The 27,187-nt window shown below is 36.0% G+C and overlaps 1 protein-coding gene across 1 annotated transcript in view; it reads left to right on the top strand.

The window, feature by feature from the left end:
- Nucleotides 1–27,187, top strand: part of Ctr9 (RNA polymerase-associated protein Ctr9) — a 340,468-nt gene that overhangs the window by 42,374 nt on the left and 270,907 nt on the right. The window contains exons 4-5 of the mRNA XM_090393725.1: nucleotides 1,801–1,890; nucleotides 15,514–15,692. Coding sequence (XP_090249851.1) covers nucleotides 1,801–1,890; nucleotides 15,514–15,692 — 269 coding nt within the window. The remainder of the gene's footprint in view (nucleotides 1–1,800; nucleotides 1,891–15,513; nucleotides 15,693–27,187) is intronic.

The raw sequence follows: 27,187 nt of genomic DNA, 5'->3' as shown, positions 1-27,187 counted from the left end.
CTTAATTCATATATTAGAAATGACCTACAATGCTATGTAACAGGCAAGTTTAAACAATAGGTAACAATAAACGCTATCTTATCTCACAATCGAACAGGTAAATTCTCAATGTTTAGCTAATTTCCTTCGGTCCTGAAGTAATACTAACAAACAAATACGATAGAGCACTCTCTGCTACAATTCTTGCCTTTAGTTAATCATATATAGAAGACCTTACTTGGTATTAAATCATTTAGTCCTCATCGGTAGATCCTTGAGATCGTTACCATCTATTTCATTCCATTTTTATTTCTTTTCACTTACAGGCACCTCTTTTCGACATCGACAGGGCACGCACTTCTACTGGCAGCAATCATCAGGCACTTTGGTGGCTGGAGGTCCAGAAATCATGTGTATAAAACTTCTTTTACTGCTTAAATGATCCACCTAACATCTTCAGGTGTCTGTTGGCTGGAACAAGTCCCTTGACCTAGAATCGATGGGACATACACGAACCGGGAGCCAGAACAGAAAACTGGGCGAAACCGTGCTCATCGCCCAGCGATGACCATCGATAACAGCCTCTCTCCTCTTTAGCGGTCCTCTGGCTACCTACGACCGACCTTCCCCGACGAACTCCCGCTGTGATGACTGACCTTCTCCCCCCAAAAAACTGAGTGACCTCTATGTGACGAAGACCATTTTGCCCTCAATGTCCCCCCCCTTTTTAGCTGCTCCATAATTGAACTAAATTGAACAGCATGTGTAACAAATTTTGGCATGAAAATCAATAAAAAGACCAAAACTATGAAAATAGGCAGGAATATAGAAAACATCAGCTGCATTCTGAATGGAGAACCTATAGAACAAATAAAGCATTTCATCTATTTAAGCACAGTTTTTAGTGAGGATGACAAATTAAATATGAAAACAGACAACAGAATAAGCCAAGCTGGTATGGTGGAGAAGCATATGGAATGAGACAGAGAAATTAGCCAAAACACAAAACTAGCAGTGTACAAGACAGTGTACCAATCAGTTTGAATAAAGTACTTGATTAAAGATTAGACCACAAATATTACAGTTATGAGGAAAAAATTAGAAATCTAAACAGATGGCATCAATGGCAGAATAATGTTAGAAATGAAGATATTAGGAGGGAACTTATCGTTGTTAGCATTCGAGAATGTGGGAGCAGGGCTAATCTAAGGTGGTATGGTAACCTAAACATGATAGGAAAGACTAGCAAAGCAGCTGCTTTATGCCAGGATGTTAGTCAAAGAGACCCAGATCAAGGTGAATTGATTCAGTGAGAAGTGCTTAAGAAAACTGAAAAGTTAGATATGATATTATTGGAGTGCTGATAAATAATGAAAGTTGTTGATATGAGAGTAGTAGTAATGTAAACTTAATCATGTAGTACTGTCATAGTAGCGCCTTTGAAGGTGCAGGTCAGGTCATGATGGTGACATTCTTTCTGTTATGTGTGCCAATCATTTTTGTATAGTTCTTGTATAATTAATGTTGGTTCACAAAACTATAGGATTCCTCTTAATTACTGGTTTCTAATATATCTTGAAACAAACACATTCTTCCTCCCACTCTCATGCTGGTTTGATTTCATTTGAATTATTGCAAGCAAACCTGTTCAACAAACAAAAAGTCCACAACAAATTTTGGTGTCCTGCTCCATGATCAAATACATCACAAAGACAGTTTGTCCTTACCTGGCATGAATGTGTTAAAATTATTATAATAAATAACATCTTATATATATATTTATGTATACAAAAATTAGTAAAGTTTTATTTAAAATTATAGCATCATCTTCTGGGGCGTGCTTACTTCTGTTTTCTGGAAGGAGATAAAATGGATCAGGCTGATGCACAGTTCAATTTTGTTCTTAATCAGGTGAGTGAATATTTTTATTGATATACATAAAATATTAAATGCCAATTTTTGTTAAAAGATTAAACCTTTTCAATGAATTAAATCTCTAGTATTAAAGTTAGGTGAAGTCATTAGTTAAAGTTAGAGCACATCTGTTAGTGGCAAATATGCTACTAACAGCTGTGTGTATTTAAAATTATTATTAGTAGTATTATGGGCAACTCCAAGGAGTCCTTAGACTCATTGAGGGAGGCCCTAAACATTATGTCAAGAACAACTAACATCCACACAGTACTATCATACTTTGCCTTGAATTCATTCACAGTCATGCACCCACAACAGACTCTGGCAGCTTATTCCACTCATTCACCACTGTCCAAGTAAAAACCTAGTTCTAACATCCTTGCTAACCACACTCTTGCTCAATTTCCATGGATGGCCCCTAGTCCTCCCATCACCAGTCCTGTTCTGAAAAATATCTTCTGAATTAATCTTATAGAAACCCTTCAGTAATTTGAATGTCTCGATCATATCACCCCTTTTCTGCCTATCAACCAATTTCTGCAACCCACAAATCTTAAACCTGTTCTCATAAGGTTCATTCCATAGACCTGCTATCATCTTGGTCATTCACCTCTGGATCCTCTCCATCTCCTCCCCATCAAGAAGAAACCCTAGCACCCAGATCTGGGCACAGTAGTCAAGAAGGAGATCTTATTAAGGCTCGATACAGAAGAACAATAACTTGCTTGTCCCTGCTCGTCAAAGTATTCTTCAGTAACCAAGTGATTATGAGCTGATTTAGCCACTTTTGCAATGTGCCTCCCTAAACTTCAACTCCCTATCCACCAACACCACCAAATCCCTGGCCTCGTCAATCTCCTGGAGTTTCCAGGAGATTGATGATCGATACAGAAGAACAATAACTTGCTTGTCAAAGTATTCTTCAGTAACGAAGTGATTATGAGCTGATTTAGCCACTTTTGTAATGTGCCCCCCCCCCCCTAAACTTCAACTCCTAAATCCCTGGCCTCGTCAATCTCCTGGAGTACAGTTCCACCAATGTGGTATACTGCTGCTAATCTTTTCAGCCCAAAATGTATAACCTTATACTTTGCCACATTAAATTGACATCCATTCTCCTTAGCCCAGTCCTCCAATCTATCCAAATCATCCTGCAAAATTTTGACATCATGTGCATTCACTATTGCTCTACCCAACTTTGCATCATCAGCAAACAAATGAACAGTTCCTCTCAGACCCTTTCCTATATCGTTAATGAACAAATTAAACAGCAGTAGTCCAAGAACCTTGCGGCACACCACTGATCACAGGTCGCCTTTTGGACTCTACCCCTGAATAAACTACTCTCTGATATCTCTCCATCAACCACCCTCCTATCCATCTCACCAACCCTATATCCATCCCCATATGCTGCAGTTTACTGATTAGAATTCCATGTGGTATCCTGTCAAAGGCCTTAGCAAGGTCCAGCAGTATCACTGTATACCCATTACCCTTATCCAGTTCAGCCGTCACTGTGTTATAAATCGTGAGCAAGTTAGTGAGGCATGATCTACCCTTCACAAAAACATGATGTCACCCATAGAGTATCCCATTTCATTTATCCATTCCTGTATTTTTCTCTTGACTACTTTCTCCAAAACCTTGACTCCTGATGCATAAAGGAGGTCTTGGAACCTCCTTTATGCATTGGAACTATTTTCCCCTCTTTCCACCTCCTCGAGACTCAAATTAAACAAAATGGTCAAGAGCATTGACAATTCTTTAGTTGTTTCACGTAAGACCCCAGCTGGTATACCATCCAATCCCACAGATGTATTCACATTAAGGTTTTGTAATATACCATTCACCTCAATTCCCGTATAAGCTATTGGTTCCTTCATTCCTGCAGTATCACCACCTGGATGATATACTCTTGCAAAGTGCTCGCTCAGTAATTCCACTATATCAACTGATTCAGTTACCTCCCTACTATCGGCATTCCTTAAAATCATTCTGCTGTATACATTTTTAATTTTACTTGCAGCATATCGAAAAAACTGTTTGGGATTCTCTTTAGCTTGCATGGCTAATTTCCTTTCATAATCCGCTTTTGCATTTCTTGCCACACTCGTTACCCTTCTGGCCTGTGCTTTATACTGTTCATGGGCCAGCAGGTCACCTTTCTCTTTAAATTCCCTTTAAATGGTTAATTAATTTATCTAAAAAAAGGTAAATTAATTTACCTTTTTTATTCATAAATTTAAGGTGGCAGAGAGTGACACCATTCTGAAATTTAAAATGCAATGGTTTGGAATCCTTTGGTAGATTTATCGAAAGTTCTTCATTAAATATCTGAAAAAGGAGTTCATCAAAATAAGTTTTTTGAAACCAGTTATATTTCAGCAGGACAATAATCTTTTGCATTTTACAGAGACACTAACAGCAGTCAAATATTTGCATAGCTTAAACAAAAATCAGTATTCATTTAATCTCTCATATCACATAATTGGAACTTCTAGAGTTTGGTTTGTGGAATTAATTGTGATCACACTTTGAGAGAATAATCTTTATCAAAAAAAAAAGGCATTTCACTGTCATTCATCATTTTTTAATGAATAATGAAAATTCATCAGAGGATGGGCACAGTCATATAAACTAGTTTGCTATGCAAAATCATTAACACTAAGAGAATTACTGTGTGGTATAAATACTCACCATAACAGACCTGTAGAGATTGCAGAATGCATTCATTGTGATGCTAGGTTTGCTTTAGTGAATTAAGGGCTGAAAAGCATTCCTACCTCACCAGTTCATAAGAATGAATGTCTGTGTTGATGTTGATATTCCTTGGTCATCTTGGAATCTTGAATTCTTTTCTGCCAGCCCTGAGCACTTTGATTAGCCACCAGTGGACAAAGTCATCATCATTGCCCATGGGTCCAATGTCCGTTGTTGTCTGATGCTTGTTTCACCATTCTTTGCCCTTTCTTTCTCTCCATTGCCAGGTGATGCAAATCCTGTAAACTCCTTCCAAACCACTGTTTCACATCATCTACTGATTCTTGCCTTAACTTTTGTCACCTTTGCCATCCTCTTCTATTTATACTGACCATTGCATCAAGCATTAGGGTTTGATCTTTCTGTTGTCTATTCTGCAGATATGTTCAAAAACTGTTAATTTCATTTAAATTATTTTCATTAGATTCTCTTTGCAGTTTACTTTGCGATACAGTTTTTATTTGCACCCATCCAGTCTTTCTATAGTAACATGTTTTCTTTTGAAAGCCAATATAATATTCGTCTCAGTCTTTGACCATTAGCCATGTCTCACAGTCATTGCGAGCACTTGTGAATATGCATGTTTCCAGTGGTCTCAGCTTTATGGGAAGGCTCACTCATTTACCTTTGCATATCGTGTCCAATGCCTGTAAGTTTACTTTTGCTTTTCTCTTTTTTATAGTCTAAATCTTGCATCGTGTTGCTCTCTAGGTATGTGAAGTTCTTAACCTCTTCCAACCATCTTCTTAACTTTCTTTTAATATCATTGTTTTTGTCTTATCGAAGTTCATTTTCAATCCGTATCTCTTTCCTTTTTCACTTCAGCACTGTTCCTTCTAGTTCCTCTTCATTTTCTTCTGTAATGACTATGACATCTGCAAATCATAAATTGTTTATTTTTGTGCCTTGAATCGAAATTCTTCTTATATTATCCTCTATGAATCCATTGTTCCAAAAGTATTATCACGATTCTTGGGATATCAAACTTCTTGTCTCATGCCTCTTTGTCCAGAACCATCTTCCTATTTTTCTGCAGGAAGTTTATCATCGATGTTCTGCAAGAGACATATCAGGTTTATATGAGCTATACATACAAATATTTTTATTTGTATGTACAGCTTCCTCTACAATTAATCTTGATGCTAATATTTGGTGCACAGTACTTCTATCTCTTCTAAATCCTGCTTGCTTTTCTTCCATTTGTTTCCTTATTCTTTCCATTAATATCATCATAAGTACTTTTCTTGCGTAACTTGTTAGGACAATCGTTCTGTAGTTTTTTCAGTCCATTTTGTTTCCCTTTTTCTGAATGGGTATTAGGATTGATCTTGCCCATTCTTTTGGTGTTTTGCCTTTGTCCCATGCCATGTTACAGTATAGTTCATCTATGATCATTTCCACCATGTTTCAACATCTCTCCAGTGATTTCATCAGGGCTTTTATGATTTTTCGATATTTACAGCCTTTACAACCTCATCCCTCAGCATCTGTTTCTCCCTCTGTGCTTGTTGTTATTTCCCTCAATTCATCAATTAACTTCTTTTGAACCTCACCCTCTTCCTATGTCTTATATATAACTGAGCAGTATCTTGTCCATCTCTCCCCCCCCCCCCATTTCTTCTGTTTATCAAGATTTCACATTTTTCATCTTTCATGGTTCTCTGTTTTGTACTTCATTTCTTGTTGATGTTTCTGATATCATATATACTTGTTCTGTATTCACCATAGTATTTATTGATATTATTATTTCAGTAACCCTCCATGGAGTCAATAGACATAACATAGGAGGCCCACTGAACACCAACAACATGTCTATCATGTTGAGCTTTAAATTTATTTATATTTCCTGTATTCAATGCACCTCGACAATGCATTCCACTTACTAACAATTACTCTCCACATAAAAAATCTGCTCCTGACATCCTTCTTCACCACATCTTTATACAACTTCCAGGGATAGTCTCTCATTCTTCCTATCATAACATCGACTCTTTTTATAATTCTTTCTGTATTAATCTGGTAGAATCCCTTAATTAACTTGAAAGTCTCTATCATATATTCTCTTTTCCTCATATGCACCAAACTCCATACACTGTTCCTCTTGCTATTCTGATTTGTCTCTTTTTACTCTATGCTGTACTTCCATTTCTGCAGAGATCTCCATCCTAATCTGTAATGCTCCTTTTTTCTTGAATTATCTTTAATGTCTCCTATGAAATTCACCTCTTCTTGGCTTTTCTGTCTCTGGGACCGTTTTTTCCACTGCTCTCTTGTTCCAAATACCACTTTGTTGTTTCTGTCCTCCAGTTCCTTTTCTGTAATGGATTTCAGTTCTTCCTTGAGCACCTTCCTATACACTTTCTGGGTAATTTCCTCACTCAGTGTCCTCATATCTCTCGGAATGAAACTGTGCCTTCACTTGTCACTTTAATCTCAACTTATAGTAATCACTATGCAATGATCCAATTCCATTTCTGCTCATTAAAATGTTCGACACTGCTGAACTGATTTGGCCCATCTCTTGCTAACAGGTATCCTGTCTAGGATGTTCTTAATTTCTCCACTTCCTGCAGTCTTTTTGTTAGAATTGTGTGTTGAAAATTACCATATCATGCTTCAAGGCAAATTCAAGCATTCTTTCTCCATTTCCATTGCTTTCTTCATATTCATATTTGCCTATTATTCTTTCCCCTTCCTTTGTTGCACTTTCTAATCTTTGCATTCCAATCTCCTGCAATGATTAGTATATTTTTCTTTGGTAATGATTTCAAGGTTATTTCCAAGTTGCTATAGAATAACTATTTCTTCTTCAGTACTTTCTGAAGTGGGTAAAAAGACTTGAACTGCTGTGCTGTTCAAGGTTATGGGGTGTCATATCATTATCACTTCATCTCCTTGTGTAGTAAGCCTAGCTCTCCAGGAGCCCATAAGTTGATTTTAATTTTATTGCACTTTGGTAGCTAATTTCTCGATCCAACCCTGATTACTCAGTTGAGTACGCAGGCCTTGTTTATGCAGGTGACTTCCAAGTATGTTGTACTTTACTTTTGCATTTCTATATTGCACCAGATTTCAATTGCATTTTGTTTTTGCAGTTACCACATTGGCACTCATCTGATCAACCTTATAGGTTCTTTCAGTCATCTCTAACATGAGAAATAGACACCAGATGAATATATTTAAAAGCTAAAGGCCAAATAAAAAAATAAAAAAACTTGAGAGCCAATATCATCATCATTTTAAGGAAAAGTCCTCATTATGGTGAATTTCTTCTTCCAGCCTGGATTATCTCTTCTTTTCCTCACAGTCTTCCCTTTTACCATTCTAATATGTGTATAATCCATGTTCAACGCCCCAGGGATTTCATCTTCCTTCTTATGATTATCTTCAATATTCCACTCTTATAATTTTGCACAAGATTTCTTCATTGACTTTTTTCAATTCACTTCCAGTAATATTCTGTCCAGTGGTACATTTTAGAGGTCTTTAGTTCCCTTAGTTGCTTTGTGATCACAGATATATGCAGTAGTTATTCCTTTACATGTTCTTTCTATCTAGTTTTTTAAGGTTTATTTTTTCCCCTCAGTCTTCCTTAATCTTATTCCTTATTTTCTGTTATTGTTCATTTCCTTCTGCAGCCATTTTTTTTATCCTTGCTTTATTACCTCACTTCTAATCCATACTTATTAGCTTGTGATTTTGTATATCCTGAATACTTTGTCTACTGAGCCTTTAATGATTTTCTTTGTGACCATCCAATCTTTCTCTTCTGCCTTTATGTGCTAGCAGGCTTTTATAATTATTTACGTACAATATCATTTAATATATATCATAAAAAATATTCATTTACTCGTTTATCATTTTTGTAAGAACTATCATGATGTTGTGACAAATTTATGGTCCTCAAAGTTTTATTGAATAGTGATACTTTATTTGTAAATAAATAAAAATAAAACTATTAATTTTTATGGCTATTTTGCCTATTTTTCTTTAGGAGTATCCCTTGTATAATGTCATTGGCTTTTTACTTAATTTATTTAAGGCATTATTGATATTTTAGGGACATGGATAAACAATGAAAGGATAAATCATTGTGATATTCTTTACATCCTTGTAAAGAATGTCACATCCGTGATTTGTGTCATTAGAATGAAAATAATCCTTAAAAATCCGTGCAGTTAGCCTAGTGGCTATGCGCTTCGCAACCACATGCCTGGGAAAGGAATGTCCTAGGTTCGATTCCCATCGATGACATGATGAGCCCAAGGATCATCCTCAACCAAAGCCAAGTTAGCCAGTCTTGGGCATGGACAGCAGGGCCCCCTCCTCCCAGTTTATCTGGGGTTTTTCATCCCGCAAGCAGGCAAACTGGCCCTCTTAAACACACATGGATTACAGTCATGAATATCACCCTTAGGGAATGCAGCAGAAGAGCGGCGAATTAGCTGCATTATTTTGCCAGTAACCTATCATTAGGAGGGGACTCAACCATCCTAGACAGATGAGAAGGATAGGATAATCCTTAAAAGATATTGACTTGAAACTGCTTTCCAACTTGTAAGAAGCCAACTTCCTTGAAGAAAATGCATTGATTGAAAATCTTGCATAGCTACTATTAATATGGATGGCAAGTTAGCTTTCTAATAGTGACTACTCCACTAGCTGTGGAAGAGTTATCATAAGAGATCAGTAGCTAATTTTTCATATGCCTAGCAGCTGTTTTGGCTGCTAGGATGAAAACCAGTCATTATGAAAGTAGATTTGTGTTTTGTACTAGATTTGATTCAGGGTGAAACAACTAATGGAAAAGTAGCTTGTTTCCAGGAGGTTAACCGAAGAAAGTGGCAAGCATTTTAATCAAAAAATATTTCTCTTATGTCAGAGGTGATGAATCCCAGTTGTTTACAGTTGAATGTAAAACTAAGGAAAGAAGTGATACTACCTCTCCTAGCTGGTCTCTTACAAAGGTGGAAAGATTTTTCCTCCTTGAAATGGGTTTTTCATCCTAAACAGACAAACTGCCAGAAGAACATAACCATGGCTGCTTTTGCCATAATTCCAAACAGCAGCAGAAGTAAAATCTTAGAATCTTATTATAGAAACTGCATTTGTTTTTGCAATACATACTAAGGATGAATTGGTAAAGTATTTTCTATTAACCATCTAAGATGTAATCTAATTTTTGAAGTTCTGACTCTAGCATTTTATAACTTGCATTCAAAATGTCTTCATATGGCATGTAAAGTTTCTAATCTTTCACAACTAGGCATTTAATAAATTAACATTCTTTGGTAATTTTTTTCCAGCATTTGTGTTAAAAATTTATAAAAATTGCTTCCAAACCACATTTAATTTGAACACGATATCCAGCATAATTAATATATATTGATCTTAAGTTTCTAGCTCAATCAAAAAGACCTACGAGGGTGGTCTGAAAAGTTCTTGGCCTTGACTATAGATGGCAACACTATCAGCAAGATTTTTTTTTCTAAGTTGGTACATCTGTCATAAGCATCCATGTGAAATTGCAAGTCATTCTATCAAGTAGTTTGTTTTATACAGCTGTTGAAGCAAAAGTGTTGTCTGTATCCCTTGAAATGGATAAAATTGAGTATTGTGCAGTTATAAAATTCTTTGTAAAAGAAGGTTTAACAGCAAAAGAAATTCATTTGAAGTTCATAAAAGTTTATGGGCACTCTTCTCCTTCGTTTTCGACAATTAAGAAATGGGCTGCCAAGTTTAAACATGACCGTACCAGTCTTGAAGATGATCCATGTGAAGACGTTGAAAAAGTGTAACAACACCAGAAATCATTGATCAAGTGCACAATATGGTATTGGATGACAGGCGAGTCAAAGTGCATGAAATTGCTGAGACTATAGGCATTTCAAAAGAATGTGTAGGATATATTTTGCATGAAGAATTGCATATGAAAAAGCTTTGTGCAAGGTGGGTGCTGCACTTGCTCACGGCAGATCAAAAATGCACTCACATGAAAATCTCTGAACTGTGCTTGGAGCGTTTTCACAAGAATAAAACTGAATTTTGTGTGTCGATTTATTACTATGGATGAGACTTGGAATCACCATTACACACCAGAATCCAAGCAGCTATCAAAACAGTGGACAGAAGCCAGTTGTTCAGCTCCAAAGGAGACAAAGTCGGTTCCATCAGCAGGAAAGATCATGGCATCTGTGTTTTGGGATGCTAAAGGCATTTTGTGTATTAATTATCTTGAAAAGGGTAAAACAATAACCGGGGAATATTATTCCAATCTTTTAACTAGACTAAATGAAAAAATTCGTGAGAAAAGACCTGGTTTGCAGAAGAAAAAATCATCTTTCATCAGGACAATGCACATGCCCACAAAGGTGTTTTGGCAATGGGAAAATTAAGGGATCTTCACTATGAATTGTTGGAACATTCACCCTATTCCGCAGATTTGGCTCCCTCTGACTTCTATCTCTTCCCAAAACTAAAATTCTTCCTTGCTGGTCAGCATTTTTCTTTGAATCAAGAGGTGATTGCAGCTATAGAGGAGTATTTTGCAGATCTTACTGAGAACTACTAGAGGGACGGCATAATGGCGCTGGAGCATCGCTGGAATAAATGTATTTGTCTTAATGGAGATTATGTTGAAAAATAAAAATAATTTTGAAATTATAAATTCGTTTTTTCATTGTTAGGCCAAGAACTTTTCAGGCCACCCTCGTGCATCCAAATTTTGTCTTCAAAAAGACCCACATTCAAATTTTTAAGATGTGAAGAACCTTAGAACTTTTCAAGTGAAGGTGAGTTAGCTGGTCTTGTCACGTCGTCCCTTCTTTCTTTAATGTGTATCTTGTATCTTTCATTGATATATCGGGACAACTTATTCAATTTTAGCCTTTATTATTACAGTCGCAAATATCAAATTCTATCGCATATATCTCCACGTTAAGTAGGTTGCGTCATTGTTATGCGTTCCACTTTAATAATAAACTAAGTCTTATATCTTGCTTCTCTTATGCTCCTTCTTATGTAACTTAACCTTTAACGGCCACCAGAAGTTTAAACATTCCCTGAATTCTATAAATTATCCTGATCACTCAGGCAAATTTATTTTTTTTCTGCGCCAGCCTGAGCCTTAAAGTTAGAGATAGACACTGCCTTTAGGTTAATTATAGAATATCAGGTGCCACTAACAATATAAATTAAATTCCTAGAAACCTGGGCTCTCTGGCATAATTTTACTCTTATTTGCAGTCGTGCCCTTACTTTCAATTGGGGTATTCCTGCATACACACACACACGTTCTTAGGTTCGATGTTTTATGAAGGTTCAGTCATCATGATCAGAAACACATATAATTAAAGAATCAAAACATTTATTAAATTCAATTAGTAATGCCATACAAGTTAAATTGATCATCAAATCTAATGTTAAACCTCTACCTTTCATTCACATTCTCAGTCTTAAAGCATTTTAGTACTTTACTTCAAAATATCAGTAAGTTCAATAACTCAATACATATTACATTTGAAGAAATAGAAATACAATTTTATTAATACAGACCAGTTTACAATAAAACTTATATTAAAACCTACCAGTTTCGCTAGCAAACTGTCTGGCTTTTTCAAGGCGTTTACGGAGATATGAAAACTAGTAAATGCAAATTGAAAGGAACATAAAAAACGTTGTAAACCAACTAGTAGCTATGGGTACACGTTTCGCGTGACAGAGAGGACTTATTGTTCTTATTCATTATCATGCATGCGTTGTAGACGTGTAATGTGATTACTTGCTGGCTGTAGTTCAGATTGATTGAGAGAGAGGATCAAGTTTTTCCACAAACTGTTTAGAATTACATCCTGATTTCTGTTGAGGTTTCCACCATCTATTGACACTATTGTGGCTTCCTTAAATAAACATTGCCTGTAATCGTCATCGAGATATGGCATGGAGCTGTTTTGCCAATCTATCGTGTGGTTAGACATACAGAAATGATGTGCTAAGCCGGAAGAGATGCTTCTGTTGTGGTTTACATCACCAACATGTTCTTTTTGTCTAATTTCTAAACTTCGTGAAGTTTGTCCGATGTAGGCAAGACCACAGGAACAGGGAATGTAATATACTCCTGGATATTTGTAGAACGACACTTTATCTTTTGGGGATCCTAAAACTTGTCTGATGTTGGTGGTTGGTTTGAAGACCACTCTGATGTTATGGGCTCTTAGTATTCTTGCTATTTGATAAGAAATTGACTTGATGAAAGGTATCACTACAGTAGAAATGTGCTGACAATGGGATTCTTCTTGTCTAGGGTTGTCATTGTATAAGTGATAATGAATAAGAACAATAAGTACTCTCTATCATGAGAAACGTGTAACCATAGCTACTAGTTGATTTACAACTTTTTTTTATGTTCCTTTCAATTTGCATTTACTAGTTTTCATATCTCCGTAAATGCCTTGAAAAAGCCAGACAGTTTGCTTGCGAAACTGGTAGGTTTTAATATAAGTTTTATTCTAAACTGGTCTGTATTAATAAAATTGTATTTCTATTATAAAGCGACTAAATATGTATAATTTACATATTACATTTATGATTACAACTCATTTTGGACATTAAGGTACTTTAACACATTTTATAACCTCTTTCGGAATAAACATGACAGAATCTCTATCTGGTTGAAAGTCCTTAAAGTTCGCTTCAAGAAAACATAGTCATTTACACAGATCTTAATTCTTCACTCTTTCTTTTAATACAAATTTCAGATTGCATTCTTTTAAATGTTAGTCAATTCTCAAAAGGGGCTACCCTTTTGAGAAAGGGAACAAGTGAGAGTACTTATCTATTCCTTTTCTTCGGTTTTCTGCCGTCCGTTGTTCTTTGTTTCGAATCTGGTTGTCTCGACCTTATTGCCACGTGGGTTACACGTGCTCGCCTGGGCTGGACACTACCCTTCTGCTTAGGTTTTTTACGTCGATGATCTTCTCACCACGGCCTGCAGTTAGTCTTGCCGAAACTCTACTGCGGTGTCATACCAAACTCTATCGTAAGTCAGCCCTCAAAATTGAGACCTGAACCGCGAAGAACTCTCGGAACACACGGAGAGAAACTCAGGAACAAGAAAAAACGGGGGTCATTTACTTCCGTGTCGCGGGTTTTATTCGCTCTCCTAGAGCGCCACCTTTCCGAATTTGAAATATCTTATCGTCTCACCCATTGGTCTCTGTTTGGGTGACCTCACCGATTAACATACGGGACTTCTTGTTTCGGGGAACGTATGCATCATGATGCCTTCTAAGATGTGATGCCCGCAGGTGCTTACCCTGATCTTACAGTATTTAGGGTGTTCTTTGCCCTATGTTGTTGAATAGTACGCATTCTGTCACTTACAATATTTCATTAATAATTCCTCTCTTATTTTGCCCCTTTTTCTGACTTATTTTCATGCTAGATACTTAGATATAAAACTTTAAAATTCACAAAATTCACAGTTCATCATATAGGAAGTTGTTATAAACAAAAACATATTTATACTGCGCTAAAAAGATAAGTATGTAGGTATGTTTTTATGTTAATTGTTGGATTCTGGAATGGTGACGTCAAGTAAAGTTTGAAGTCGCCTATTTCAGATCTAACAGTCTCATACAGATGTGGCAGTGTGTCCTCCCCCTGGAAACTCTGGTTTTTCATTCTGTAAAGCAGGCAAACCTGCCAGAAGAACACACACACACAATTTACAGTCATGTATGGTTCTGCTGTTGCTGTAATTATTTTCAAGGGCTATAATAACTTAGAATTTTGACCTTACTTTGTTGACTGAATCATAGGCTTTAGATAAATATATAAAATTTAAAATTAAAGGGAGGTGTTTTATCTCTACATGCTTCTAGCAGCCTTTAAAGGCAATGGTTTAACAGTGCTAATAGTTTTCAAAAACCTCGGTTGATTTTTCAGCAGAAGACATGTTATATAGTTCAGTTTGGTCAGAGGCTTTGTCAAGAAGATAAATATTGCTGAGGTGAGAGGAGGAAAACAACTGAACACTTCTGACAGTGATAGTTTTGAAAGGGATAACATTAATAATAACATAGTAGTTACATGCATCATATGAGCTATATCCACACAAAACGTTCATTGTGATTATTGTTCATTTAGATGATTATTGGCATAACATACAAGAAACTTGCAAATGTCATGGAATATGAGGTTCAAGTTTCTGTTTAAGGTGCCATGTATCACTTCAAAGGATTCCTTGTCTTCTAAGTAAGGAATTGAGACAGCAGACTAGTCTTTTTCATGATATTCTGAAAACATATATGCAATGAGGCTTTTATCTTTCCTATATATTCAACATCACCTTGGTGTTCTTTTTTAATGGATATTTCACAACTTATTCCAATTTGTCCAATAAGCTTTGCTACAGGTACATGGAATCTTGTATATCGTAGGGTCTTTTTTTTTTTTTTTTCAAATGGAACATAGTCTTTTGTTGAACGTAAAAAATTCTGTAGGATATGAACAGGTTTAAAAGCAGTTCTAATATTGCCTTGTTTTCAAAATTGCACTGCATATTTTGAAACTCTGCCAATGTAGGGTATGGAAATTATACCCTTATAATCTGTTTATGCAATCATATGAGTTTGTTTTTCAGAGAAGAGTAATTTATTTAGTAAATTTTTTTGTAGTCATTTTGAAGAAATCAGTGGAATAAGTGATTCTAAAATCCTGTTTTAGAGACCAAACATGGTTCCAGAATAAGTTTCCTGTCTTCATTGCTTAGAAATTTTTTTTGCAGAATAAATAATCAAATTTTAAAATAAAAATTGGAAAGAAATATTTGGAATTTAACAGTATTTAAATTCTTTACAGTCACCTAACAACATTCCATCTTTGCTGGGAAAAGCTTGTATATCATTTAATAAGAAAGACTATAGAGGAGCCCTTGCATTTTATAAAAAGGCCATGCGTACAAATCCTAAATGCCCAGCTGAAGTGAGATTGGGAATGGGACATTGCTTCTACAAACTTGGAAAGCATGATAAAGCCAGGTATACTTCATTCATGTTTCTTTTCTTTTTTTTTTTTTTTTTTAAATAAATATGACATTTTTCTGTAATATGTAACTCAATATAATATGTAAAACTATCGTTAAAATTTCTATGATATTAGATTTCCATAGTATTAAAATAAAATAACGATAACTTTTAAGCAACAACAGATGACACAATATATTGGCTTACAACTTTATGAATAAAAGGATAGAAAATTAGCATTCATTGTTAAAAATTATGGGAACAACTACCATGTTATTTGGTCAACCATTAAAACTTCTGGCCTGACCTAGTTTGGGGAAAAAACTTTACTACATCAAAGCTAGAGTCCTGTTTTCATTATCTATTTGGTTATAAATCATTAAGAGATCCCTAGCAACATGCTCTCACATAATTACTCATGTAAATTAGAACAAAATAGTATAGATGTGGGCCAATAAGAGCTAAAATTATTGCTTTAGAGTCCTCAAGTAAGGGTTTTCTGGAAGAACTTGAGTGGGCTGAATGTGTGCCATCCAAATTCTTTGGATTTTTATGCCACCATTATTGTTAAGATTAGGATGGTTGATCAGAATTTCACAGGTTTCTTTAAATTTGTGTTCATGCCAGGTTTTTTGTATGATGTAAAGAACAGGTACTTTTCCAATCAGTTTGGTGTAGGATGTTAAGAGCATGATCTGAGGGACCTGCTTCACCAAAATTGTTAAATTTAATGTGTAGTTTATGTTCTTTTTTTATGAATATGAATTGTAAGTCCAGTTTTACCAATGTAAGGTACATTATATGCTCACTGGATATGGGATACTCCAGGGTGGGCCAATGGGGATGGGAGGATCTGTAGAGGAGTTGAAAATGTATATCTGATAATATGAATTATCAGATAAAATAAATAGAATTCTACATCATTATAATCTTAATGTTACTCTTAAACCACCTGACAAGGTGATTGTATAAAGAAGGATGTTATTTGGTATGGTGACTGTCATAAAACATGCTATTGATAACTAGGTTATAACTTCAGGTTTTCCTAGAGCAAGTTTTTGGACTTGCTGAATTAGAGCACACATCCACTTCTCTGAAATGGATGTGTGTTCTAATTCAGCAAGAGATTCATAAGAAAACGATGATGTGAAAGGAATACTGTGTAGAGGGAAGACTGGATTGTATAAGAGTGGCCTACATGTGAATGTATTTGGCATCAGGAGTCTTGAAAAATTATTAATTGATGTTAGACCTAACACAGAAAGTCAGGGAAACTAAATTATGATGGGAGGAATGGTAGGAATCTGTGTGTAAGAGCAACAATGTTATGTAGCTGTGTTAATGATAAGAATAGGCATTATAATGGAAACAATTATGAGGAAAGAATGATTTTGTGTTCATTTGTGTTAATAAGTTGGACTTATTAAGCATATGCAAAGATGTCTGCATAGATAAGGCACTAGATAAGAACAGGATCTGCAAGTTGTCGAACTGTGTCATACAGACAAGAATATACAAAAAAGCATGTAAGTAAATTATTATGTCTGTACACAAATGCTAGGAGTATCAGAAACAAATGGGTAGAGTTTGTTGCCTTGTTCAATATGTCAGATTGTAGGCATTAGTGAGACCTGGCTCTCATAGACATACTAACTGATATCAAGTGTAAAGTGTACAGTATTTTTAAGATGGATAGACAAAATAAGAGAGCTGGGAATGTGCTGCTAATGATATTAGATGATTTGAATCCAGTTAGAGTTGAGACCTATGACCGCAGTACTAGTAACAGTTTTTCCATGTAGCAGTGATTTTGAAACCATATGATGTGAGGTAGAGTCTAACAAGATCAAATACGCACTGAATTGTTGTTATAGACCTAGTGGATCAGTGGCTAGTGTTGAAGAAATGCATTACTAAATGAAGATGATGGGTGAGAAACAAGTAATCATAATGGTGACTTTAATTATCCAAATATGATTGGGTAGCTGTGAAAAATCACGAGAAGAATGCAAGTGAATTTATTGAGCTATGCGAGACAACCCTTCTCAAGCAGCATGTGATAGAAGGAACTCGAAGTCAAAGAGTGTTAATCTGATTATAGTATCAGTGGAAATTTTAATTAAAAATATAACTGTTCCATACTTCCCAAGTCTGTAGTACTGACTTGAGAAGTGACTGAGTTTTATGAAGTTTCATTCAGAAAAGGTTACATGCTGAACTATGAAGCAGGCAATTTTGATCACCTTAAGAGCACGTTGGGTTCTCCACCATGGTATCAGTTGTTGGATGGGAATCATTTAAAGAAAATACATGAATGTGTTCCTAGAGTTTGAAGAATAAATAGAGTAGGAGTGAAATGGATGTGTGTTCTAATTCAGCAAGAGATTCATAAGAAAACGATGATGTGAAAGGAATACTGTGTGCATAAGAATGATGTCAATTATGAAAATTATAAGCAGCAGGCCAGAGGAGTCACAATTGTTGTACAGAAAGCTGTGTATGAAAAGAAACTTGCTTCTTAAACTAAAGACAAGCTAAATGAATTCTGTCATTATGGTAAAAGAATAAATGAATATGAAAAATTAACTTTACTAAATATAGATAGCATGTGAGTGACAGATGCAGAAGAAATTGTTTAACGAATGAGTGCACCATTTTGCTATATGCAATTAACCTGTGTATGCAACATTTTGCTCACTGCTACTGCTTCACTGAATGAAGAAACTCAGGTGTGTGAGGAGGAGGAGCTATTAGAGATATTGCACAAACTGAATAAAAATTCTGCAGTAGAGACTGATGAGATATCAGCATGGATGCTAAAAGAGTGTTTGACTTAACTGGCTATTCTTTTGACCAGGTTATATAATTTGATTCTCAGAACAGGGAAGAATCCCCAGGAGTGGAAAGAATGTATGGTAATCCCATTGCACAAGGGTACTGCAAAGACTGATTTATCCATCTATTGACCTATCAGTATCTCTGGAGTGACAGTGAAAATTTTGGAAAAGTTGGTTAGGACTCACATATAGAAATGAGTTGACAGAAAAATTATACTATGCGATGAACAGCATGGACTTACTAAGGGAAGGACATTTTAGCAATTTGCTCACATTCTATAATGTTACTGTTGAATTAGACAAGGGAATGGATACACAACGATGTTTTTGACAGAATACAGCAATGAAGATTGCTGCATAAATTGGAGAATATGGGATTGGATTATAAAATATTGGCATGAATAACAGGATGGCTGACTGACAGATATCAAAAATTGGGGGATGTGAATCTGCTAGATTTAAGGTGACCAGTGGTATGCCACAAAGGGATCAGTCCTTGGTCCATTATTTATTCAATTTGTACATTAATGATATTAGGCAGGATTTGACAGGTGACATACATCCATTTGCTGATGATGCAAAGATAGGCAGGATAATCAAAAATGAGGCAGATATGCAATACTTGCAGAATGATTTGAGTATGTTTAAATTTTATTTTTTTATAATTTTATTATTAGTATTATTATTATTTTTTTTTTTTTGTATTTTTAAAATTTATTTTTAGCAGGTCTGGAAACTCTGCTCTGGAGACTAAACTTGGAACTTTTTTCAAGCCACTTCAGGTCTCCAGTAAAGCATGGCAGTGGTTTCATACTGGGCAGTGAAACCCATCTCCCACCTAAATTGCAGTCTTTACTAAAAATTATATCCCTTATAGCTGAAATATTTTACTTTTTTTTATAGCAGTGGGCAGTCAAAAACCACAGCTTATTTCCAAAAGAAGAAAGTCAATGGGGAACTGAATAATAAGACATATTTGTGCCTATGGTCCCACAGAAGGTTCTACTAAGGTAGAAGTGGAGGAATTTTTTGAGGCCTTAGAGAAAGCAGCTGACACAATGAAAAAGGAGAAGTTGATCTTGTTGGAGATCTAAATAGCAGAGTAGGAAATGAGTGTTAGACATACAAAAATATTTTTGGAAAATTTGGAGAAAAGAACAAAGCTAATAATAATGGCAAATACCTGTTCGATTTCTGCTCAGGACATGGACTGGTTATTACTAACACAATGTTCCAACGTAAAAATGTACACAAATTCACATGGAGAGAAGAGGCAAGGAATGAGAAAAGTCTCATCAACTATGTTATTGTTGATAGTGATGTTTTCTCACTGGTGCAGGACACTAGAGTGTACAGAGAATTTGAAATTGGAAGTGATCACCATTTAGTCTTCAGCAGGATAAAATTGAATTTCATATTGAAAAGAAGAACATGTAAGAAAGTTTTAAAGTGAATAAACATTGATAAGCTCTCAGATGTGAACTGTAGACTAAAATACACAAACATTATTGAAGAAAAAATGAAAGAGTTTGAGAACAAGAACTAAATCTTGGAGATTCAGGTGGCAATCCCTGAAGAAAACATTGATTGATTCATCCAGAGAGGTATGTGGTGAGGTTGTCTGCAAGGGTAGAAAAATCAGAACTCCATGGTGGACACAGGAAGTAAAACAGGCAGATAAGGAAAAGAAGAAAGCATATCAAAAATTCCTGGCAAATAAGTCAACTTGTGCTCTTAGAGAATACAGAGACAAATGTAAGAAAGCTAAACACTGTGTAAAACTAGGTAAACAAAGTCATGGGAGGACTTTGGGAAGAACATAGAAAATAAATATCAAGAAGGTGGCAAGATATTCTGGAGGTTGTTGAAAAAGCTCACAAATGGAGGAAAGGGTGCTGTAAAAGGAATTAAGGATGATAAAGGTGACATGAAAACTGGAGAAAAAGATATCCTTGATGTATGGAGTAATTATTTGGAAAATTGCTAAATAAAACAATCAGTGGCAGCACAGCGGTAAAAAACACTCAACAGGCATGCAATCAGGAATACATACCCATACTTGAAGTAGAAAAAGCTATCAAAAACCTGAAATGTGGAAAGGCAGCTGCAGTAGATGATATTCGACCAGAAATGCTGAAGTATGGTGGTATAAAAATCTTACAGTGGCTACACTGCATAGTTCAGGCCTGGAGAGAGGGACGAATTCCAGATGATTGGAGTAGCGCTCTCATACTACCCCATATATAAAAAAAAGGAAATAAAACTGAATGTGAGAATTACAGAGGTATTTCTCCACTGAGTGTTTCTGGTAAGATTTATAGAAGTATTCCTGGTAAGATTTATAGAAGTATTCCTGGTAAGATTTATAGAAGTATATTTGAGAAACAGTTGAGAAGATTTGTGTAAGAGAAGCTTGGTGAGGAACAAGCTGGATTCAAGCCAAATAGACTTTCAGGATCAGATTTTCAGTTTACGACACATAGTTGAGAAATCATGAGAATATAACAAAGATCTGTATTTAAGTTTTGTAGATCTGGAAAAGGCATATAACAAGGTGCCAAGAGAAAAGCTATTCAAAATGCTACAGTTGTATGGTGTCAATGGGGCATTATTTCAAATAATACTTAGTCTTTATTTGAATTGTAAGTTAGCAGTTAGAATTGAAGGAAGTACAGGATGATGGTTTAATGTTAAATCTGGTGTCAGAGAAGGATGTACATTACCTCCTCTGTCATTCATTATTTATATGGATCACATTATGATGGAAGGTGGTATTATACCTGATATTGGAATTGGAGATGTTAATGTCAGCTCTTTACTTTATGCAGATGATGTTATAGTCCTAAATGAATCCAGTACAAGTCTGCAAAATTCTCTGACTAAATCGAATAACTGTTGTAATAAATTTGTATGAAAATCAGCAATAGCAACACAAAGACAATGAAAATAGGCAGAAGAATTGAAAATATCAGCTGCATTGTGAATGGAGAACCTATAGAATAAGTAAAACATTTCAGCTACTTAGGCATGATTTTTAACGAAGATGGTAAATTGAATATAGAAATAGACAACAGAATCAACAAAGCCAGAATGGTAGGAAGTCAAGTGAATTAATTTATATGGAATTAGAGAGAAATTAGTCAAAACACTAAATTAGCTGTATACAACACAGTGTTCAAGCCAGTTTTAACTTATGGATCTGAGAGCTGGGTTAGAAATAAAACTTGACCAAAGACTAGGACCACAGATATGAGAATCCTGAGAAAGATTTAGGGGTTTAAACAGATGGAATCAATGGCAATATCATATTAAAAACGAAGATATTAGGAAAAAACTTGACATTGTTAGTACCGTATTTCTCCGAAAATAAGACCCGGCTTATATTAATTTTTGCTCCAAAAGGCGCATTAGGGCTTATTTTCAGGGGATGTCTTATTTTTTCATGTACAACAATCTACATTTATTCATGTACAAAAATCTACATTTATTCATCTACAAAAATTACATTTATTCAAAAACAGTCATGTCATCTTCTGGAACATCGTCATAACTTTCCAAACCCTGAATTTCTTGCGACTTCATTTCCTGTAGAACCATTGGCCCCAGTCTCTCATGTCCAGCAATAGAGCTCTCCTTAAATGAGCACTTCTTGTCCATGTAGCCTGCCTCATAGTGCATTGGCAACACAGCTGTCAGTGATTTTATCCCATGAATTCTATACCCAAGTCACGACCTCTTGCAGGCTAGGCTTCATAAAGTTTCCATGCTGATTTCTCTCCATTCTATTTTCAATGTAGTCATTGATTTCCATGCGCAAATGGTCCTTGAATGGCTTGTTGATTGCAATATCAAGAGTCTGAAGATAGGTAGTCATTCCTGCGGGAATCGTTATTTGATCTATTCTTCTCTCTGCAAGGAAGTTCTTCATGTCTCTAGCGTGGTGAGTGCTGGCTGAATCCCTGATTAGCAGACCTCTTTGGCCACCTCGCAAAACAAGTGGCAACATTAAATCGACCTACTTCCTTATAACTGCTTGTGTGCACCAGGCTTTTTGAGACGGTTCATATCGCTGAAGGAAGCCATCCAGCCAGTGTTGTGATGCTTTGAATTCTTCTGGGAATATTTCTAACTGTGGTGCCATTGCAAGGGCAAATGCTTGAATATCAGCCCTGTGCACAACCAAAGTTTTTGCTCTCCTGTCAATAATCCATTCACAGATGATGTCTTCCAGCTCGGGAAATAATCTTTGCCGACCTGATCCACACTTGAGCTTCTTAGCATTTCCCTTGTCCACCTGTTGACTGAGGTTATCGTACTCTGCTCACCATTTTAGGACCATTCGGAGATCCAACTTCTTCTCTTTGCAGAAAGCTGTAAGATTCTTACCCCGGGAGTCCTCCACGATTCCTTTCTTATACTCGACAGAATAGGTCTTTCTTTTTTGTACTCATCTTGTCTGGGGGTCAAAATATTATTCCCTTTAAATCTACCATTAAATCAAGTGTTAATTGAAGACCTAAAAAAACTGGAGCAGCAACAAAAATTATGACAGTTAAGAATGATGGTCCACACAAAAGCAGCGAAAAATTGCAGGCACCAAAATTCAGAAAACATTTCTTTATTTCACACGAGTGCATTAAGTATGTCCGTTACAACACACGACTTATTGAATTATGAAGATTCATATTAGACACAACCACGTCCGTTTGTTATCAAGTGTGCACGTTATTCATGCATTGTGTCTGTACTCCGATTGGTCATTCGGCAATGTATTGAGTTCATCTGCTTATATAGGCATTTACATCTCGTCCAAAGGCACCCGCTTGGGTATTTACAAATACTTAATTATAATTTATATTATAATTTATTTTAAGTATTAATGTCAATAATATTATTTATTTATATTTAATTATATATTAATATTATCATCATCATCATCATCATCATCAAATTCCTGCCATGTACCCTCAAGGGGTGTACAGGATATGACAGTACTACATGAAAAAATTACATCATTACTAACTTCCTATCTACAATTTTCCTCCAAATCAGTCTGTTACTTGTCAAGACTCCAACATTATCAGATCTTATATTTCTATCGTCTAAGGCACTTTGTACCGTATCAATCCACCTATATCTTGGTCTTCCTCTGGGTCGTTTTCCTGCCAACCTGGCAGAGAACACTTGTTTTGCTAATCTTTCCTCTCCCATTCTATTTAAGTGACCATACCATCTGAGATTAGCTCTGCTAACACATTCCTGGATGCTGACAATGTCAAGTTCTTTCCTAATATCCTCATTTTTAATATGATATTGCCATTGATGCCATCTGTTCACGCCTCTAATCTTTCTCAGGACTCTCATATCTGCGGTCTCTAGTCTTTGGTCAAGTGTTTTACTTCTGACCCAGCTCTCAGATCCATAAGTTAAAATTGGTTTGAACACAGTTTTGTATACAGCTAATTTAGTGTTCCGACTAATTTCTTTTTTATTCCATATGAATTTATTCAATTGACTTCCCACGATACCAGCTTTGCTGATTCTGTTGTCTATTTCTATATTTAGTTTACCATCTTCAGTAAAAATTGTGCCTAAGTAGCTAAAATGTTTTACTTGTTCCACAGGTTCTCCATTCACAACACAGTTGACATTTTCAATGATTCTGCCTATTTTCATTGTCTTTGTCTTTTTATTGCTGACCTTCATACCATATCTATTACAACAGCTATTCAATTTAGTCAGAGAATCTTGCAGACTTGTAGCGGATTTATTTAGAAGTATAACATCATCCGCATAAAGAAAAGAGCTGACATTAACATCTCCAATTTTGATATCAGGTTTAATACCACATTCCTTCATAATGTGATCCATATAGATAATGAATAACAGAGGGGATAATGTACATCCTTGTCTCACACCAGATTTAACATTAAACCATCTTCCTGTACTTCCTTCAATTCTAACTGCTGACTCACAACTCAAATACAGACTAAGTATTGCTTGATATAATGCCCCATTGACACCATATAACTGCAGCGTATTGAATAGCTTCTCTCTTGGCACCTTGTCATATGCCTTTTCCAAATCAACAAAACTTAAATACAGATCTTTGTTATATTCCCATGCTTTCTCGACTATTTGTCGTAAAGTGAAGATCTGATCCTGACAGCCTCTATGTGGCCTGAATCCAGCTTGTTCTTCACCAAGCTTTTCTTCCACAATTCTTCTCAACCGTTTCTCAAGTATACTTGCATAGATCTTGCCAGGAACACTCAGTAGGGAAATACCTCTGTAGTTCTCACATTCAGTTTTATTTCCCTTTTTATATATGGGTACTATGAGAGCTCTACTCCAATCATCCGGAATTCGTCCCTCTGTCCAGGCTTTCTGAACTATGCAGTGCAGCCACTGTAAGACTCTTATACCACCATACTTCAGCATTTCTGGTCGAATATCATCTACTCCTGCTGCCTTTCCACATTTCAAGCCTTTGATGGCTTTTTCTACTTCAAGTATGGATATGTATTCCTGACTGCATGCCTGGTCAGTGTTTTTTATCACTGTGCTGTCATCACTGCTTGTTTCATTTAGCAGTTTTTCAAAGTAATTACTCCATACTTCAAGGATATCTTTTTCTCCTGTTTTCATTTCACCTTTATCATCTCTAATTCCTTTTACAGCACTCTTTCCTCCATTCCTAAGCTTCTTCAACAACCGCCAGAATATTTTGCCACCTTCTTGATATTTATTTTCTATATTCTTGCCAAAGTCCTCCCATGACTTTTGTTTAGCTAGTTTTACACACTGTTTAGCTTTCTTACATTTGTCTCTGTATTCTGTAAGAGTAAAAGCTGACTTATTTGCCAGGAACTTTTGATATGCTTTCTTCTTTTTCTTCACTGCCTCTTTAACTTCCTGTGTCCACCAGGGAGTTCTGATTTTTTTATCTTTGCACACAACCTCACCACATGCCTCTCTGGCAGAATCAATCAATGTTTCCTTCAGAGTTTGCCACTGAATCTCCAAGGTTTGATTCCTGTTCTCAAACTCTTTCATTTTTTTCCAATAAACGTTATGTATTTTAGTTTACAGTTCACATCTGAGAGCTGCTCAACTTTTATTCGTTTTAGAACTTTCTTATATGTTATTCTTTTCAATATGAAATTCAATTTTATCCTGCTCAAGACTAAATAGTGATCACTTCCAATTTCAAATCCTCTGTACACTCTGGTGTCCTGCACCAGGGAGAAAACATCACTATCAACAATAACATAGTCAATGAGACTTTTCTTATTCCTTGCCTCTTCTCTCCATGTGAATTTGTGCACATTTTTATGTTGGAACATGGTGTTAGTAATAACCAGTCCATGTTCTAAGCAGAAATCCAACAGATATTTGCCATTATTATTAGCTTTGCTCTTTTCTCCAAATTTTCCCAAAATATTTTTGTATGTCTCACAATCATTTCCTACTCTGCTATTTAGATCCCCAACAAGGACCAACTTTTCCTTTTTCATTGTGTCAGTTGCTTTTTCTAGAGCGTCAAAAAATTCCTCCACTTCTACCTTAGTAGAACCTTCTGTGGGACCATAGGCACAAATAAGTCTCATTGTCCAGTTCCCCATTCTCATATTTGCCCACATTACTCTACTTGAGACTGACTGCCATTCAAGAAGATTAGCCTCGTATTTTGTGTTGAATACTATGGCTACTCCTTCTTTTCCTTGATTGTTATTTCCTGAATATAACATTTTGTATTTATTGCTCAGAAAGATCTCACCAGTTTTGGTCTTTTTTGTTTCAGTCACCCCTATTATGTCGATCTGGTACTTATCTAATTCCTCAGCTAGCTCCATTTCTTTGCCATTCAGGCTTCTTACGTTGATAGTACCAATCTTTAACTCTGGTGATGTTGAGTTGGGGTTTGTTTTCAGATTTGTTCCAGTAGCTGACTTTTCGCTGTTCGCCCTGGTTCCCTGGCAAAAACAACGGGGGCCTTGTTTAACCGGGCGACGCCCCAGCCGGCATGAAATTTTGTCATGTTGTACCATCATTTTTTATTTTGGTTTAACCAATAAGAATACAATTTGGTCGGCTAAATCCCAAATTGCAAGCCCATCCTTGTTCGTTCAGTATCAAAGTAGATACCCAACAGGGTGCACCACGAGAAGGTGAGGATTGGACATTAGGTCAGAAGCCCTGGTCGGTTCTCCGCATTCCTTTAAAGGCTATGTGGAGGTCTCCTCTCAGTTATACAGCTTTGACCCTTATTAATATTATTATTTTATAATTCAATACGTCTGTTGTGTGTTGCAACAGATGTACTAAATGTGTCCGTCTGACTGATGATCTTAACTGGGGCTTATTTTTTGAGTAGGGCTTATATTACGAGCATCCTGAAAAATCATGCTAGGGCTTATTTTCCGGTTAGATCTTATTTTCGGGGAAATTCGGTATGTCCAGGAATGTGTTAACAGAGCCAATCTCAGATGGTATGGTCACTTAAACAGAATGGAAGAGGAAAGATTAGCAAAACAAGTGTTCTCTGGTAGGAAAAAGACCCAGACAAAGACCATGATATGGGTGGATTGATACAGTAAAAAGTGCCTTAGAAGACAGAAATATGTGATAATGTTGGAGTCCTGATTTGGAGGAAAATTATGTTTTTTTGTA

The sequence above is a fragment of the Typopeltis vanoorti genome, chromosome 6 (genome assembly GCF_054136105.1).
Source record: "Typopeltis vanoorti isolate ZY-2024b chromosome 6, IOZ_Tvanoo_1.0, whole genome shotgun sequence".
Classification (NCBI taxonomy): Eukaryota; Metazoa; Arthropoda; class Arachnida; order Uropygi; family Thelyphonidae; genus Typopeltis; species Typopeltis vanoorti.
This window is presented reverse-complemented; position numbering and strand designations above follow the sequence as displayed.